Raw genomic sequence first — 19,331 nt, 5'->3', positions numbered from 1 at the left:
TACTGGTCACAAACCAGGCGTTTCACAGCTTTGAGAGGGATGAGGAACCAGAGGAGGGCAACATCTGGACGGCTGGTGGAGTACAGAGTTATAAACACTGCGTTAGACAAATAACATCAAATAACTGACAAACCAATTTTCTTTCCGAACATCTAGAGGTTGTCACCAATTGGCTTGTACTACATTAAAAATATAAATGAGAAAAAACCAACATATTTGAACCTCATACTCACTGATGACAAAACAACACTGCACTCTTTTTTGTTTTCTATTGAGCACTAAACAAAGAAGGCATTCATATAGAGATGACATAACCCTCTGATAAATGGATTGTCCAGATCTCAGTTTATTCACAAATTTAAAATATCATACACAGATGCAAAGCAAAAAACTGAATTCAAACACAATATACTCACTTTTAAACCAGTACAACATATGAAGGTGACTAATGTTCAGTTATTTTAAAAACAAGCACTAAAAATACAGAAAACACTATTTCAACAAACAAGAAAAACTGCAACAACAACAAAAAAAACCCTCTAATATGATTTGTACACATTAATACACAATATTAGACACACTCAAGTAATAAGTATTATCAGTAGTGTTACTGTGATAGCGCCTGTTTAACAATGCGGTGGTTAGTTTATGATATTGTAAAGCTGAAACCATTCACAACAGAATACAAGGTAAAAACCTCAGCTGTTTCTCTTAAGCTCCCAGCATCTTCTTCACCATGTATCCAGGCATGTTGTATATGAAAAGAGCAAAGATGGCCAGCAGGAGAAGAGCAGTGACAATCTTGATGGTAAGCCACCTGTACTGGTCACAAATCAGGTGTTTCGCAGCTTTGAAGGGGATGAGGAACCAGAGGAGGGCAACATCTGGACGGCTGGTGGAGTACAGAGATGTAAAAAGACGTTAAAGAAGCCAAAGCCATTGTGGCCCACATATATGCAAAATAATCGATTACTTGCATGATGGAAATACCCACATGATATAACAAGCAAATGTTACTGGTTACCTGTTTAACACCATAACTGATTCCATAGGAATTAAGAGTTAAGTAGCAGCCAGGTGATGCTAGTCAAAATGCACTTGGCTAATTGATCATCAGCAAATGTGAGCACCTCTATAAAAGCATTATTTTGGTAGTTTGCTGGTCTGGAGCATTCAGGTGTTTGTTAACGAACTCTCTTTTACAGGAACCAGACTCAGGGAGGAGGGGCCATCTGCAATTCACACTCCAATGAATGAATCAGGAGTAACTTGGGCTTCAGTATCACAAGTATATATTGGCATACAGATTCAACCAGGGAATAAACCACCAACCTTCTACTTAGTCAACATCTTGCTCTACCTCCTGAGCCACCAATAGAAACACTAGAAAATAATTCTTCTACCTTTTCAACATATTGTATTTAGCAGCCTTTTTCTTTCCACTTTTACCATAGTAAAATATACTTAAGCAACTGCTAAAGGTATTAGGTGGGGGTTTTTATTTCAGAAATGAGCTTCTGCTTTTCTGAAGTGACTGCTGACCTCTCTGTTTTATTTTTTCAGGTGCATTATATGTTTAGTACTTATCCATGGATCCACTCATCCATTTTCCTTTGCTTGTCCAGTTTAAGGTTGTGAGCGTTGCTGAAACCAATTTCAGCTGCCACACTCTGAACAGGCTGCCAATCCATCACAAGGCTTAGTTCTTATATCTCAGAAGAAATGAACTTGTTTCATCTGTTGAGGTGGTGCTTTTGATTATCGTTCTTCCAGTGACTATACTTCTTTTTTCTTTTCCATTGTAAAGCATTTTTATTAAAACTCTACTTTAGGAATAAAACTCTATATTGAAAGAAATCCGTGTGTGTGTGTTTTTCTTTGTCCACAAACACATCATCAGGAGCCGAGTAACCAAATTTGTTACATAAGTGCCCCTGCAGATTTTTATCTACACCAGATATTACTGTATGACGCATCACATTGCCTGTTAACCTAGCAATGAGCTAAACTTACGTGTATTAAGCCTGCAACTCCAATCTATCCTTTTATTTTCATGACAATAACATCTCATTTAAATCCATAAAAATTGCATTTTACATGCTTAGCAACCACCTGGCAACCAACTTTTTTCACTATTATTAAGATATTGATTTATGAACAGCATGAACAGGCCAAACAGTACTGTAGCGTGGGTGTGTGAAAGTTAATTTGGTAGATTTCTTAAAGAACATGGTTTTCTGAATCCTTTTCTTAGTGCATGTTGTTTTCTTGGTATAACTTTGTACATTTTAATGTATTGCTTCATTGCTTTTATTTAGTTTAAAAGTGCTGGCTCAATAGAAAAAGTGCACAGGAAGTTTGGAGGAGAGAGTGAGTCAGAAGTTCTAAGATTAGTCTGCTGGAACCATGTGCAGAACATCTTAAGCTCCCAGCATTTTCTTCACCATGTAACCGGGCATGCTGTAGAGAAAAAGAGTGAGCACAGCCAGCAGCAGGAGAGCAGTGACAATCCTGATGACCAGCCACTTGTACTGTGTGCAGAACAATTGTTTAATGGTCTCATTAGTGAGTGAGGAACCACAGAAGGCTGGTGTCAGGATGGCTAGAAGGACAGAAATGTGCACGTTCAGTATTACAGATTTTAAGGACTTTGGAGCATTTTACTGTTTTTCTACTACAAACTAAATTAATGCTTTGAAAGTTAGTGGACTCCCTGAAACAACAATAAAGCAGAAAGCAGGATGGGGAAAAATAATTCTAGTTAGAAATAAGGATAAGAAACAGCAACTTACCATGTACAGAAAGAAGATCCTAGGTCTAAGTCCAGCGTTTGACTGAAGCAAATTCCTTCAACTGTCTTTCCTCAGTTCATGAAATTTCTTAATGCTTTTTATGCAAGTTTAATATTGTTTTTTATGTTTTTTTTAATGACTGTGTAACAGGTGGTTTTTTTTGTTGTTGTTTTTTTTACAACAATTGATTTAACAATTCAATTTACCACTATATCTATTATGTTCGCTGTTTTTCTTTTTTTCCGCTTACCTGTTGAATGATGTTTGTTCGGACTGTCAACCTTTAAACCTGCATGTATCTGTGCATGTAAGGTATGTGTACATGGACACAACATTTAGTATGTGACTGCTTCTGTTTATAGGAGGGGTTTATGTAGAAGCCAAAAGAATATACTGGACCATGCCGCTGAAAAAATTTGATCAAAAGAATGGATGATAGGAAAACATCCTTCATACTTGGGTTTCTCCAGTGGTTCTGGTTCATTTCGTCCTTCACCAACTGGACTTTTCTCTGCCTCCTCTCCTGTCAGAAGGTGCAGCTCTGCTTCCACTTTTCCCTGTAAAGACAAAAAACAGTATGAGTGATGTGGATTCACGCTATTACCTAAAGCAAAGATGTCAAACTCATTTTATAACGTGGGTGAGACCAGTATGAACCAGTGCATACAAAGGTTTAACTACACATTTAATCCTGGAGATATGTTACGAAACAGTGTGCTTTACTGCTTGCATTAGCATTACAAAAATGAGTCATTCCCTATTTAGAACCATAATTTCAGGTGGTGCTTTGGTGTGACTGACCGTAAGCTCAAACTCATCATCTTCATTCCTGGCCACAAAGGGCCACCAGCCTTTGATCCTCTTCTGTTTGAAGATGGAGACCATGGGCATCTCTCCTTCATTTGTCACCATTTCAATGGTACACTGCTTGGGAGTCTTGGCGCCACGTGGGAAACGGTTCAAGTCCAGCTCAATTGCACCTATGAAGACATTTTTTCTACAGTAAATGTCGAATAAGTACGAAGGTTAAGCCATCTTAATGTCATTACGCCTAAATTTACAATGTTGCCTGCTGTGTTAGTGGTGTTTCACAAACAATCTCTTATGAGTAGCGATGTTTTTTAGCTTAATGATTTTTGACAATACCCAGGAAATCATCTGCTGAGAAATGGTCGGCATCCCACACTTGCAGGTTAAGACGAGCAGGGATCTTGTACTCAGTCTCATCCCAAGCAAACATGGACTCTTTTTTTGAGATGACGATCTTCTCCTCTGCCATGAGGTAATCAAACGGGTAGATGAAGCGCCAGTTGAAATTCCCCTCCCCAGTGATGGAGTGATAATGAACATCAGTGTCCTGTTTGTCCTCCTGCTGCCCTTTTAACCAACTGTGAGAAAAGGGGGAGGGTTTGTAAATGTTTCCGTATCGGGAATCTGATTTGACTGATTTCTGCTCATAAACAAGTAAACAAAAAACAAAAGATACATTATTACCCTCGCACAAATATATCACTAGATTTCTCGCCAGTGAAGATGTCATCATCCTCCAGAACGACTTCATCTGTGTTCCAAATTATGACCCTCAGTTCAAACCTGTACAAACGCAAAAACACTAATCAATGATCAATAGCGATTGGTAAAAACCTCAAATTAAACTGCATAATTTATTCAAATACATTAAGATGGTTTTGAACTTTATACTGTGTGTGTTAAAGCTGCAAGATGACTGTTGAAATCATACTTCTTTGGTTTCCTTGGTGAAATGTCAAGTGCAGGACCAGGTGCTGTCATATCTTTAGGGAACATATCCACCCACATCTCAATTCTTCCCTAAAAAAATGTACAGGATGAGATTTTTTTTTCAATATGCAAATAATCTGTAGAAGATAATTCCAACATACAAGCCTTTTTCATCAAAAGTTTTTATATTTAAATAAGTTTACACACTTGCTCAATTCCTGGTTTATCAGGGTGGAGCAGCGGTCTGGTCTCCACGTGTTCTGGGACGAGCTTGCAGCCAGCTCGTGGAATTTCTTCCCAGTGGTTCAGCACAGTAAGGGCAAGGTGTTCATCTGTCTGCTTCTTCAGACCTGACAAACATCATCACAAAAATATATGTATTTTTTAAAGCGAATGCTAGCAAATGAAATTAAGCTTTCCCTTTAAACTGTTTAAGCATTTATCAGACTTGATGCGTGCTCAATCATCAAGGTAAGTAAATGCCAAAAAGTTGATGAACAGAATCAACTTTTTTGGCATTTATCAGACCAGTTTGTCAGTAGTACCAGCATGAAAACAAGCACACAACAAGTATTGGAGAGAGTATGTCCCACTACAGCAATATTGCCTTTCTTTAGTAAGTTACTGAGAAAATGAAGTGGAAGAAACAGAAGGTCATTGAATACCATTTTCATCCTCTATCTCTGTTGGCGCCATGAAGACACGATTCTCCACCTTCACTCTTCCTGCAGGACCATAGTGAGGCCCGTCCAGTTTGCCATCCTTACACAGCTTAGCCAGGATGTGGGTGGGTTTCATCGGGTCACGCCACACATTGTAACCATGGCTACAAAAAAGGGTTAAAAAAAAACAACATTTTTAAAACTAGAATCAAATGAAAGTAAATGGTGACATTTTAAAACTGTAAAAAACCTACACACACACACACACACACACACACACACACACACACACACACAGATATGTTGGGTTTAATATTAAAGGAAGACTTTAACACAAATCAAATTCATCTAGACCAGGACGTCAAACTCATTTTACATCATGGGCCACAGCCCACTTTTATGTTAATTAACCGTGACTTAACTACTTTGGTAAAGTACAACTGGCCATGTGGATGTCTTTATCAGCAGAAAAAGCTGTAAAACGTATGAAAGTAAAAGTACAAAATGTATGCCTCCTTCACATTTTACAAACCCATCCAGTGGCCCAGATTAGGACCCTTTGCCAGGCCAATTCTGGGCCCCGAGCCTTGGCTTGTGACACCCCTGATCCAGACTGATTTGATGTAAGTTGCCCAGTTCTGGAGATGAATTTAATTGCCTTGTTACCCAGTTGGGCTTCTCGAGAAATCATGATGTCTTTGCTCCAAACTTTATCATAAGCAGTTTTAAGTACAACAGGAACTAGGTTTTTCTTCACATCTATGGAGACAGACTAGCAACAGGTTAACTATTAATGGTGGCTGTGAGCTATAATGTTAGCTAGCTGAACGCTTTCATTTGATTGAATTTGTAGTAAAGTTTGTGGTGAAGAGCAGTGCATCTATTGAAAATGAACAAATTAAAGTACTGGTTTTTTTTGTTTTTGCTTTCATGTTGGCTAATGCTACTTGAGTCAAACAGATTGTGTGATCCTTACATTGCGTAGGCGCGTGTGATACCACACGTGGCTCTGTGTTTGCTGTAGAAACGGTTCTCGAGGTCAATTTTGGTTTCTCCAATGAGATCATCAGTTCCCACCAAGTCCCAGTCATAAATTGACACAGTTAATGTGGAATCCATTGGGAATGTGGCCTCCACATCAAAAGATCTAATAAGAGACAGATTTTAGTTTTAAGGTTTTAATTAAAATTCAGTATATTCACAAAAAATAAAAACTTGTAAGATCGTATAGATAAGGCCATGCTCTAAAATTACTTACTTGCCAAACAGTGGGTTCAGCTGTTTTGAGATGTAGTTCTCTTTGTCTTTTATCTCTGTTTTTCCCAGTTTTATTGCAATGTAGGGGTCGGCTTTACCGTTTATGTCTGCTGGATGCAGATCAGTTGCCTACGAAAAAAAATGGATAAATTTGAGTATGATAATAATAAGTAAGTCTAGCATTCTCGGCTATGACCGGTAACCAGCCAGTCAGCCTTAAACATTTCCAAATGTGGGTGGGTATTTGAAAGAAACTCTCAAAGGCAAAGTGGCTAAAGCTAACGTATGCAGAGCTCAGAACCATCCACAAGCTAGCACCCTTGGTATGAACCTGACTATGAGCACTCAAAGGAGCTAAAGGACCTCTTCCCAGGATATTGAAATAAATATTCACAGCAGAGCACATAGCTTACCCTGATGACATAGATCCGAACAAGGACGTTAATGGGATCATTGCTAGGAATGTTATTAAACATTCCCATGTTGGAATCAAAGTTCATGTCTCTTGGCATATCATCCGACACTTTGTACATGCACAGCGAACCCTGAATTGACACAGCGATACAAATGAAAGGGCATTCAGAGGAAAATATGAAAGAATTATTTAAAGAGCTTTGACTTTCATCATCAATGAAAAAGAAGAGACAATTTCTTACTTTGAATTTTCCAACAATCCTATCTTCATCTGTCACATTCTGATCATCATCATCACCTGCTTTTCCCCTGTACAGGTTAAAACTGTGCAGCCAGTCCTCAAAGTTACCAAAGTCGCTTTCCAGTTCTTTAGGATACACCTGAACACAGATAAGTGTATATATAAACACATAAATTAGGTTTGGAATGACTTGTTTTCTAAGACCGTGTCTGTATGTCGCAGTCACAACTGTATACCTTCAGCTCATCCAGCTTTGGCTTTTTCTTCTCATAAGGGTCGACTGCCGGTTTCTTCTTATCTTTCTTTCCTTTTCCCTTCTTTGTGCCTTTCACAGGAGAGTCATCAGGTTTGATATCTGAGTACAGGTTAGTGGTGAGGACACAGGGACAGGGAGAAGGAGCAGAGCGCTCGAGACATGAATTCCACATGAAAGTTGCCATTACGGTACAAAGCAAGCATGCCATTGAACTCCTGAAGTATAGAGTTCAGTGAGAATGCTTGGTATTGTGACGCTGTAGGTATTGGCTAATTCTTTATTGTGTGCCATGCTCCATCATCTTTGTGTTTTTAGTCACTGTCTTGTTATTGACAACTTTCATGGCTAGCATATGACAAATATGCATGTACGGGAGAAGAAAACAAGCAATTGTCCTACGAATGGAAATTTGGATTCATGTCAGCATCTACATGGAGGCATTCTTGGGCTATGAAGGCTATGAGGTTCACTACTGCACTGTAGAACAAAACAACAGAGTTAGTGAGCTAATAAAGGATGAATTTTAAACTTAGGCACACGTGTCAAACTATGAACATCACAGATTTTTATTAAAGCACATAAAAACAATATTCAGCAAACACAAAAACATATGGAGATGCAATTAGTGGATTTTAAAACTGATGACAAAAAGAAGAAATTTAAGGTTTCTTTTTTTTTTTTTTTTTACCTCCACCATCTGCAATGTCCATGTCATCTTTGTCCTCTGAGTCTGAGAGAGCTGCCTCTTGAGCCTTGAGTGACTGAAAGAGTAAAGCTCTATTTCTTAACTGTCTAGACCAAACAAAACCTCCTACTTATCAGCTATAGTATCAAGGTTAAGATCCATTAAGTCTAAAAAAATGTCTTGAAGAAAAATTCAATCTACAGCACTGTGCAAAAGTCTTTAGCTGCCCTTTATTTTGAAAGGAAATTTGAAAATAGTTGCAATGATTTACTGAAACATGAAAACAAATACAGAAATGTTGTATATAAAGAAAGAACTGTTTGTAAAGATTGAATGAGCTTGAAAGTTAATATTTGATACGATCACCTTTGTTCTTCAACACAGCCAAAGCTCTCTTAGGCAAGATTTCTTGTTATTTCTTTAAATCATTTTCAGGAATAGTTCTCCTGGATTTATGAAGGACATTCAAAGCTCTTCTCTGGATGTTGACTGCCTTTTGTTCCATTCTTTGCAAAGATTATCCCACAATGCATCAGTAATGTTGAGGTCCGGGAAGGCCAGTCCATGACTGATAGTGTCTCAGTGTTGTACCTCTCTCCCGATCTCCTTGATCCATACTGACAATGATTTGATCCAAAAGCTTCAAATTAGAATTCATAACCCTATTAGACATATTATTACTGATTTTCAGCTCAGGTCTTGTGTTATTTGGCACACCGCAGCCTTTTCTCCCTGTTTCTCTTCCTTAAGAATGGCTTCTTGACAGCCATCCTTCCACCGAGAGCATTTCTGATGAGGCTTGAATGAGCAGTAGATAGATAGACCTAAGGAGATGCATCTCGCAGATTCTGTGTGATTTCTTGCTGGCCTTTTTTCCTACTTCTTAATGATATGACGATAGTCTTTAGGCCTGCTGCTTTTGATTTTGTCCTCCACTTTTACCAGTTTCTTTAATTTTTTAAAGGACACATTGCACATAATGGCGATATATGCAAAGTTTTTGGCTAATAACTCTTTGGGAAACGCCTTTTTTGTTCAAAACACTTGTTCATCCCTCGTTCCACCCTAGGTCTTTTTATGTTATATAGGTCATTGATACCAAATAAAGAAAAAGCAGTTTCTCGGAAAATGGTCACATAGAAGAACTGGACTCTAAATAAGTGAAAAAGCAGCCAATATCCAAAGAAAAACTCTGAAAGTCCCACAGAAATCCTGGAGCACTATTGCTCAAGAACACTTTAAAAAAAATTTAAAAGACAGGCAGTAAGCAAAACATAAAGAAATGAGACACAACTCAAAACTTTCGTGTAGTACTGCATCATCATACTTTGCAACATTGTTAACATTATATAATCAGTCAAAAGAAGGCTTGTTACCTCTGTCAAAGTTTCAATGGAAGCGAAATATTTGGACCACCAGTCCAGCATGCTCTCGTCAAGTTCCTCCTCCTCCATCTCATCACCCTTCTTCCTCTTCTTTTTCTTCCCTTTGCCATCCTTGTCATCATCCTTTGTATAAAAGTAACACAGATCTTTTGATTAAGGCTTTGAGACATCTTGATTCACCGTGAAATAAAATAATGCAGTTTGATTTATAAATCAAGCAAGTACAGATCTCTACTTACCTCAACTTTGACCACAGCATCAGAGCCCTACAAAGGAACACCAGATTGTGTTTACTTTGTATTTTTTATCTCTATAATTTTCAAATTTTCAAAAGTTACACTTACACAGTCAAGTTTGACAACAGTTTCCACTTTCTTAAAAGAAGGCTCAGAATCCATGCTGACAACAATAATTTCCTCTGAAAGAAAAAAAAAATCATCATCACAAACTGTCAGACAATACTGTGTGGCGCAAACATATATTCTACTTTTCTGTTATTTGATACCTGTAGTGGACCAGTTGTTGGCTTGCTTGTCAGCTCCCCTGTAGATGAACTTCCGCAGAGTGGTGACAGCATGAGAGCCAACCAAAGTGTAGCGGCCAAAAGCTCTACAGTCCACTACTCGGATGTTCAGCGGCGGGTGAAGCAACTCATTTTCAGGCAAGTCCTGACACACAAAATCCAGAGTGAGTTCTTGCAGAGCAGGTGTGGTGGCTGACATGAGTCAACCCAAGCTTCAGTTCTATGTTTGAACGCAAATGCATAACGGAAAAATATATCAATAGTGCCAGTACGGTACCACTTCAAACCACTTGACAAGAGTGCTGAAGTTGGGGTTTTTCCTGTAGTTGGAGATGAGGGCAGACTGAACTCCCTTTCCAGCACATTCAATGTCCACACGAGGCCGGTCCACCTGGGCGAGATTCACCCTCTTCAGGTCCCTCAAGCCCCAGAACAAAACCTAAAGAAAAGAAAGGTTAGCTGACATTACAGATGTTTTACTTTCTTTCAGTGAATGTCCATCAGTTAACAGTCAAAGCTATTCTGAAGTCTTTACTTCAATCCTGTACTTGCTGAGCACTGGTCTGATCCCCAGTGGTACTGGGAGGATTGGGCCACGGTCTATATCTGTAGGACCATCTATGGGAGGTAGGTCAGCTTTTCCATTGGGGCCAATCTAAAGGACGATATAAAGAACTATGAAGCAAATGAAGTGATGGAAGCATAAGCTCACGGGTTGATGTTGTCTGTACTTTGGAAAGCTAACCTGCAGCAGTTCAAAGGCTGCCAGCATTTCTCCAGCAGTGCAGTTTCCACGGTAGATCTGATAGTACTCCAGTTGGGGAGGAAAACGTGGGGGACCGTAGTGCTCATCAGCCATTTTGACCACAGGCTTAGCAAAGGTTCTGCCCATGAAGTCAGCTTTACCCTGAAAGCAAAGGACCAGACGCAGTGAAAAATCTGATTATTTTAAAAAATGCTCTTCTTGGCTTACCGTATTAGTGTTTATATTACAATGAGTGCATTTAAAAAAGCAATTAGAGAGCTGATTGTGAAGTAAGTAGTCCCATTAGCAGGAAGAAACATGGCTCAAGGTGCACATGTTTCACACTAGATAAAAAGGACTGAAGATAAAAGACAAAGTAAACAATGAAAGATCCCTAAAATAACCAGTGAACTGCAAAACAGATATGCATTTATGCACATTCAGAAAATGAGTGAATATCTAATCATTGTTTCTAAAAAAAAAAGAAAAAAAAGAACAAAAGCAACTTAATCTTTCTTGCAGTTAGTGGTTATAAAAAAGTCAAAAATCCTGTTGGTCACATACAAAAGCACAAGTTTTACTTAAAGGAATGCAACAGGGATAAGTTAATCACGAGGGTCCATCAGGTCCTTATTCCTCTTGCATGCCTTTCAAAGGAATCTACTCTGCACACATGACAGTGCTGCTACAGTACATCAAGCCAATCCACACTCTACTTATCCAAAGGGTCATCCAAAACAATGGTGTTTTTGTCAGGAGATAATATAAAATAGTCAGTCAGCAAACAAATTCCTTCAGATATAATTCATGTCAGGTTGCTATGGAGACAAAGACAAACTCAATGAAATCAACCCACAACCATTTATGCAAAAAAAATTTAATCATAAAAATAAAAATATTGCGGGTATACCGCATGCTACTTTTAGTCCCTCGTGACTAGGTTAGTCATACATTTCAACATATAAAGATGAAGGATCATGGTAAGACTGCTGTCGAGGTTTTGCCCACATTATTATAAACAGAGAGGCCTCTGTATATCAAAATAACCCTTACCACTGTGTCTTGATCATAGAGCTCAATGACAATAATAGGAGGGTCATCTCTCAGTTCACTGGCCTCCCCAAACAACTCCACATTCTCAAAAACCAACAGCTGGTCCCACGTGGGGCAGAGGGTCTCAGCCAGCACCTGCAAGAAGACAAAACGTTTAAAGTGATCGAGGACAGGTTTTCAAGTACATAAAATTTCATGCTAACAGGTGATCTCATTAAAACAACTTTTGATCTTGCCCACCTCAGTGACTTGGCTTTGCGATGAGAAGAAAACTCTTGCAAATGGATCGGACAGACCTGTGCTGTCAGCGGCGAACAGGCTGCGAGCCTGGTACATGTGGACCCTCAGCTGGAAGATTTGTTTCACTACAGAGAAGTAAAGTCTCATAAGTGACTATAGAAGTATATAACAGTATATGTAATTCTTGCCTACGTTAGATTTAGAGATATACTTTTTCTTTTTTTGCCATGCACTCCATATAAAAGACAGGTTGCAGCTTCCAGGTGTAAAAAAAGAAGCCAAGTAGCAAATCCCTCTAATGACCAGCAGGAGGTGCTGTTATGGTTTGGAAATTATGTGTGATTGTTCGTTACTATTAAGGTTCAGAAAGACAATAAAGGCCACCTTAAAGAAATGAAAACTTTGTGATTGATGAGTTTCTATTGAATGGGTGATTAATGTCAGTCACAGCCACCTCTCACTCATAAAGACCAGTTTTACACCAAGATACAAATCTCTCTAAGGCTTCATGACAAGACCTCACTATCCAGTGGGTGACAGCATAGTGACTATGACAATCTAAACAGAGTCTATTTTGTGAGCATAGCATGTCCACCCACCTGCAGCCAATCAGAAGAAAGCTGGCTTAAAGCGAGGAAGGCCATAAAAAGAGTAAATATAACTATATGGTAAAGGATAATTTTGAACTGAGATTCTCACAAAGCTAATGTGAATGGTAGATATTTGTTATGAGAAAAGCTGGTGTAAGGTGAGCTGCAAAATGGCCTTACTCATGTAGGTGAGGCTGATGGGTGGTGAGGCTGGCAAGCCGGGTCCTCTGGACAACTTATTTTCCTCAAATCCATTAGGTAAGCCACTCAGGTAGTCTTTGCGCTGCCTGCTCAGACCCAGCCACAGATAAATCTCTATCTTGGATTGCACTGTCCACCCAGCTGGTCCAAAGCCCTTTTTACCAGGAATCTTTACAAGAGGAAAATACAAAACACTTTAGCTGCTGAAGAACACAGAATACAGATAAGGAAAAGTTTCATTATAGACTGGGAGTTTGTATCAGAATAGATTAGGTACTCGCCCTGAGAAAGATTGTTTTGACTTTCCCACAGTCTTTTCCCTTCTCCTCGTATATGCTGGAATAAAGGATGTCCTTAGAGGGGACACGTGCATAAGCAATACGCTTTCCATTGCTTATCATCCATATGAAAACATCTGGAACGCTGTGTTGAGGCTGCAATAAGAATGAGTCCTCATTTAAATATGTTACTGAATAACCACTATAGAACATACAAATGCACCAAAAAAGATTATTTGTAAATAAAGACATAGACATAGATCTCACTTCCTCAGCCAGAAAGCGCAGCTTCGACAGGAAGTTCTGAGCCAGCTTCAGCTTATCTCTCACTGTGCTTTTTTTCACCTGTGACCTCATGGTCTTAGCTTGCTGACCAATGGCCTCCTAAAAGGAGGAAGAGGTTCAGCAGTTAGCACAGTACAAATATAATCAATAGGTGGGAACAATAAAGATTACTCTTTTGAGTTTACGTACCACTTCCGACAAGCACAGCTTCAGTCTCTCCTTGTCAAGTTTGGTTCTGCCCGACTGACTCTGGTCCTTGTTTGCCAATGAAAGAAACTGACTGAAAGAGTTAAGGTTTGGTGAGTGCAAATGTTTACAATCATTAAAAACACTTCATGTGCAGCTTAGGTTTGTAACCACGGACCTGCATCCTTGGCTGAGTTCCTCAAGAACACCTCTAAGCCTGCGCTCGGGATAGGCCTTCTCTGTTTTAATGATCTCTTGCACATCATTCAGCCCATCCTCCTATGAAAGCAACATAACGATAATGATTTAAATTATGTTGGCGTTGACTTAGACAAACTTAGCTTTAAGTTAATGCATGACTTGCCAGTTTATCAGCAATGTTGTCAATGATGTTGGCATTATACAGCCTCCTTCTCTGGTCTTGCCACCAGCTCTTGATGTAAATGCACGGCTTCCTCTCAAAATATGGCAGATGGAAATAATTTCTGTGGATTAAAATTAGAGCGTATCTAACATGTTGTTTTTTAAAATACCTAAATCAATACTTCTAAACTGTTTTTACAATCTTTTAAATCAAAGCAAGAACTAAAAACTTTTGTATTGTATGTGATATTATTGCTCTGACCGGTCTGTGATGACAGGTTTCATGGGTGGGGTTGTTGCCACTGACTGCAGGTCTCCATCGTCGTCCATCTCCTCTTCACTGGAATTGTTGATCAGTTCAGTTTCCTCTTCATCTCCATCACCCTTCCTCCCCTTTGTTTTTGGTTTGACAACTCCATCGTTCTCATTTCCATAATAACCTGGCAACAACCATGATGTTAACAGTTAAACCATAAAAGATGCGGTACTTACTACAATAATAGTATATATATGATTCTATATTTTTTAAAAACTACAGCAACACAGCTATTATTCTAATATAGTAAAGGATAAAACAGTGTAAAGATATTTAATAAAGGTCATTAGGCATGCTAATTTCTCAAAAGAAAGTCTGCTAAACACTAAAACTGACAACGAGGTGATGGAAAGTACCTATGGTGACCTCAAAGTGTATGGGCTTATCACCAATCTTTCTATCAACCATTGTGGCCTCCAGGAAGGAACTGAAGAGGAAAAATTCCTCAACCTTTCCAGTGGCGGTCTGTGAAATCAAAAAATGGACAAGTATAATCATCTGTTTAAGAATAAAGACTTATATAAAGGTGGCATCAATGTAAAACAAAAAAAAAGGTTAAAGCACTGTAATTCATTACATATTGACAACAATCAATTTATCCCATATTATGAGGGATACCACTGAGTTTAGCCACATTGATGCAAACAGCTATTAATAATACACCAGGTACTATTAATAATTCACAGTAATTGCAGGCACATAACCCATCAGTAGGAGAAACAGTTGGCTCCATCTGCATGACTGCCCATCCAGTCAGGCATTCACCTCTGAGATGTTGGGTATTCCCTCCATCTGCACGTCCGTGGAGCTGGTAATTTCAGGGGAGGAGGTGTCCAGGAGCTCCATGCCAAGGCTGATGAGCAGACGGGCTCTGAAGGACACGCCCTCTCCAAGTCCATCATTTAACTCCTGGTATTCGTCCATCAGGGTGTAGGTACGAGTGGAGCCATACATGTTCACCCAAGCAGGCCCAAGAGTCGGAAGGAAGCCTGAAAAACAAAGAGAAAAGGGGATTTTAATCTAATAATTTGCAAGAGCAAAACTAACTGACATGTCAAAAGAAAATCTTCTGCAGTTAATTTGTGGAGAAGATATTTCTTCAAACATTTAAAGTTGCATCACCTTTGTCCCCATCGTTAGAAATCTTGCGCAGGTCTAAGAAGTGCGTTCCTATCGCAACATCATTCACTTTATCCGAATCTCGGAGCTGGATCTTTATACGTTTGCAGAGTGGTGGAAACATCTCAGTGAAAACAATTTGCTCGTTCCAGATAGGCTCATAGCAGCTCTTCTGAACTGATGTTTTCCCCTGTAGCAATCACACATTGTAAACTTATGTTATGTCAGTGAGATTTAGATTTTGAGCTGGATGAGAAAAAAAATGCTACATAGGGGAACGAACGCATGGCAGCTTTGTTAGCACTCACCTTCTGCCCAGCAAACTGTACTTGGACATAAGGATCAACCAGGTCCTTATTTTCTCCTATGAAGGCCTTTTTCACATTCGCCATGATGCTGGTGTTCATTCTGGGGAGCCCCTCAGCTCTGTAGATCTTCAAGTAATAACGAGCCCATTGCCTCTCTGCAGGCACCCCCTCAGGTAATAAGAGATTCCTGAAATAGAGAGTTAATATATTTTCTTCACTAGTTTCAAATGTTAAAAAAAAAGAATACATCTGTGTTTTATTTACCCATCTATGTCATCTTCTTCAGATTCATTTGCCTTGTGTGGAGTTTTTATAGTGTCCCCTTTAGCCACAACTGCAATATCACATTTAACGTAGCCCTTACAGCCAGCTGTGATGTCATCAGGGTCAGACAAGAGAGCCCATTTGTGGTAAAACTGATGATCTACAAGTCAAGGGAGACATATTTATTAATGCATTTGTATCATTAACGTAGTGATATTTTTAAAAAGCTGATCTCGATTAATTCTTTACCAGGCTGGGAGTAGATTGTGCCTACATCCATTTTAAAACTTCCAACCAGGGTCCCACTACGCAGAAGATTTTTGGAGTGCACTACCTATAGTTTGGTTTAGGGAAGTAAACAACACAGGGTTTAGTGCGCTTGTGAAAAGGAACTGCTATCAGTGACTTTTACGTTTAACTATAAGGAACGGGACGACTCACAGACACTTTCAGGATTTTGTCAAACATAACATCTGGAGGGACGTGGAAGTCGAACACAAAATACTGGAGATTAAAAGAGTTTTAATGACAATGATGCACAGTTGCCCTTTTAATAAACTTTAATAAAGTATTATACATGATGTAATGACAGACTCACTTCGTTGTAATATGGGCAGTTGGTTGATTCCTTCATTGAGGTGTACTTTTTATCTTCTCCGATTTCCACGCAAACCATTGGATCCATGTTCAAGCCCACCAGCTGTCTGGCTTCAATCACTGTCACACTGACCTGGAATTAAATAATCAAATGTTTGTCTGCTATTGTTTAAGAAGCACTACATTAAATATAAAAACACTCAATAACAACTTTCCCTTGCCTGATAGTCTACTGGTCTTCCAGAGCTGGGTTCCATCTTGATGTCTGGCTTTGACCTGCATCGCAATGTGAACGTGGTTAATGTAGAGTGAGACAGACGCAAATAAATGATCTTCATTGTCATTATACAATGTATAATTAAAATAAAAATAATAAATAATTAGAATTAATACAAATAGGTAAGTAACTAAAGATAAAAAATAAACACAGCGGCATTGTACACAACTTAGCTAGCGTAAAGTGTTTATAGTCAAGTGTGTAGTGAGGTGGAAACTTCAGTAGTGGAAGCAAATGCTAGGACAAACTGTTCCTCAGTCCACTCGTTCTCATTTTTATTGTTCTGAATGGTTTTGCAGGTTGGCAGCAGTTTGAACAGTTTGAACAGAGATCCAGGGTGTGTATCTCTGTTGCTGTTCATGCACTACAGAACTCTTGCCTCTTATTAGACACGTTGGTGGTGACAGCTGTGACTGAGGCCAGTGAGATGGTGTCAGGGTCCACGCCTCCTCCCATGAACATGCCCTGGCGATCCAGGTCCTCTGTCTCCAAAATTGCTGGCTCATCTGTAGATCAAATAAAAGACACAGAGTGAGGAAAACGTGTTATTTTAGTAGCAGCGTTAATTCCAAGAATGTCATTACAAGAGAAGACCCCAAAATACCTTCAGCCTCTCCCAGCAGAGACAAAAGAGAATACAGCAGGTAGCCTGACTGCTGTGACAGTGGCAGTCCAGTATTTACTTCAGGAAATAAAGCCAAAATACTACCCTTCCCAGATTGATACCAATTCCTTACACCATTAATAGTAGCGACATTATACTAGTTGTTTTCACCAAGAGGACACAGAGAGATGAAACCATAGAACATAATTTGAAACCCATCCTGCTGACCTTTTGATATGATACATTTACCAATTAGAAGCAACAGTGCAGGATTAATTATCTAATATCCAAATAGCTATTAGGCTATTGAAATGTTAACAAGATTGGCATATAAAAGCTGATATTTTGTATTTTATATTCAGGATACTAATACATTTTGAGTGGTTGCTGGGTTTTGAGTTATTTTGACCTAATCATCCATGATGGCCAATACCTCCATTTCTGTCCTCCTTTTGTCCACGGTTCTTACTGCGCTTCATGGTTCACGACAATCATCGAGTGCTCTGTGAAAAAAATAAAACAATAAAAATTTCATAACAATTTTGTACTTTTCTTTTTATCAATATGAGTGAACTAATGGTCTGTGCGTTTTTTGTTTTTTTGTTTTTTGTATATTTTCTGTGCATGTTCTGTTGCCAGAAACAGCAACCAAACCCATTCTTCAGTAACACACCTGCAAAACCACAGCAGAATAAACCATGGCACTTTACTATTGGCCTGTGCTGCAGATAGAGGCTAAATTATTAGGACTGTTTAAATTAAATGCTAAAACAAACAGCAAACAAAAAGCAAGTGTAAGGACAGAACACAGCACAGAAGGTGTGTAAGAAGAAGGGTGTCACCATACTACCACACCCCGGATTACCCTTTAAAAGGGCCTTTTCAATTATTTAGATTGGCTGACCTTAATACATGAATTGGAGGGGATACATTTCACATGCATTGTGAAAAATAATACACTTAAAATAATTAATTTTGGAAGTGGCACACTGTGGGGCAGGTGCCAGGATAAACGAAAACGTAAGGACATGATTAACAGCTTGGACAATGGAAAATTCAATTTTCCCCTCATTTATCCGAGATTTAAAAAAATATACGGAAAATTGGATTTCTGTGGTGTCAATTAACTAGCATGTGTCACCTTTTCTAGCTGTTTTGAATTTTGCTTTTTTATATTTTCAGTTTTCACTAATATCCAAAAACAAAGCAATATATTACAACACTTTCTGTTGAATGTATAAAACAAGCATCAATGCTTCAAACTGCTCAAACCAATACCAACTTAAGCACTCTTATGAGATGCACACTTAGAAAATTTAGAATAACTAAAAGAATGAATATTTTTGCAGCTCTGAAACATAACTTTTTTTTTAACTCAACTGAATCTAATCTACCAAGCCACGAAAGGGTTCCTCATCAAAGAAACAGTCTTTCAAGTATATTGCAAAAACACTGAGGCCTAATTGCCAAAGTTATTTGCACAGTACAGCTGATCTTTCACTTAACTTGGTGTTGCTAAGGACTTCAGATAATCTGATCATACATACCATACAGAAGGAATGATTCCCCTGTGTCCTTCCTCTAAGCAGGCTGTTATTTTTTCCTCTTTTTTTCCCTCTGGAAATGGCAGAAACACTACGTAAACATTTTAGACATTTGCGCAGCACAAAGAATAAGGCTACAAAGTAAAGTTGCGCAGAAAAGAATTTGGTTTGTCTAAGTCTAAAGTTGGGCAGGAGTGATGTGATACACCAATGAATAGTGCATGAGTGTTGAACCCGAGACTGGTAACTATAACTAGGGACCGCTGAGAGACGTCACTGTCTGCCAATCCACACAAGCTCTGTCTGCTACAAAGGATATATGTATTAAGCTTCTTTTTTTAAATATATATATAAATATATCTAAAATATTTCAAATGAACGAGATAGTTCATGATCATTCTATTGT

At 38.8% G+C, this 19,331-nt stretch overlaps 1 protein-coding gene across 1 annotated transcript; it reads right to left on the bottom strand.

Moving 5' to 3' along the window:
* Nucleotides 1-711: 711 nt before the first annotated feature.
* LOC146612161 (otoferlin-like) lies at nucleotides 712-17,860 on the bottom strand. Its single transcript, XM_085343604.1, has 41 exons — nucleotides 17,815-17,860; nucleotides 17,157-17,283; nucleotides 16,722-16,776; nucleotides 16,502-16,633; nucleotides 16,345-16,407; nucleotides 16,153-16,237; nucleotides 15,904-16,063; nucleotides 15,640-15,826; nucleotides 15,335-15,521; nucleotides 14,978-15,201; nucleotides 14,569-14,677; nucleotides 14,159-14,336; nucleotides 13,898-14,018; nucleotides 13,712-13,812; nucleotides 13,537-13,627; nucleotides 13,330-13,446; nucleotides 13,066-13,218; nucleotides 12,764-12,953; nucleotides 11,994-12,118; nucleotides 11,754-11,888; nucleotides 10,701-10,862; nucleotides 10,491-10,610; nucleotides 10,233-10,394; nucleotides 9,938-10,100; nucleotides 9,777-9,850; nucleotides 9,672-9,698; nucleotides 9,424-9,555; nucleotides 8,051-8,123; nucleotides 7,343-7,461; nucleotides 7,108-7,245; nucleotides 6,865-6,996; nucleotides 6,453-6,580; nucleotides 6,171-6,341; nucleotides 5,198-5,358; nucleotides 4,740-4,882; nucleotides 4,534-4,622; nucleotides 4,287-4,385; nucleotides 3,939-4,180; nucleotides 3,594-3,772; nucleotides 3,249-3,349; nucleotides 712-892 (listed from the first exon to the last, which is right to left on the bottom strand). Exons 1-41 carry the CDS (start codon nucleotides 17,858-17,860, stop codon nucleotides 712-714), a joined length of 5,382 nt encoding a protein of 1,793 aa, XP_085199730.1.
* Between the last annotated feature and the right edge of the window lie 1,471 nt (nucleotides 17,861-19,331).

The sequence above is a fragment of the Diplotaxodon limnothrissa genome, linkage group LG19 (genome assembly GCF_057381915.1).
Source record: "Diplotaxodon limnothrissa isolate DT_005_m linkage group LG19, D_limnothrissa_male_GT1.1, whole genome shotgun sequence".
NCBI classification, from domain to species: Eukaryota; Metazoa; Chordata; class Actinopteri; order Cichliformes; family Cichlidae; genus Diplotaxodon; species Diplotaxodon limnothrissa.
Note: the sequence above shows the minus strand (reverse complement) of the source record. Positions and strands in the feature narration are given on the sequence as shown.

Coding starts and splice junctions, on each gene's coding strand:
- LOC146612161 (XM_085343604.1), bottom strand. CDS start 17,860: ATGAAGCGCAGTAAGAACCGTGGACAAAAGGAGGACAGAAATGGAG. Junction 9,699..9,776: donor CTGTTGTCAAACTTGACTGT/GTAAGTGTAACT, acceptor GTTCCTTTGTAG/GGCTCTGATGCTGTGGTCAA. Junction 4,181..4,286: donor AGTGATATATTTGTGCGAGG/GTAATAATGTAT, acceptor CTTTTCTCACAG/TTGGTTAAAAGGGCAGCAGG.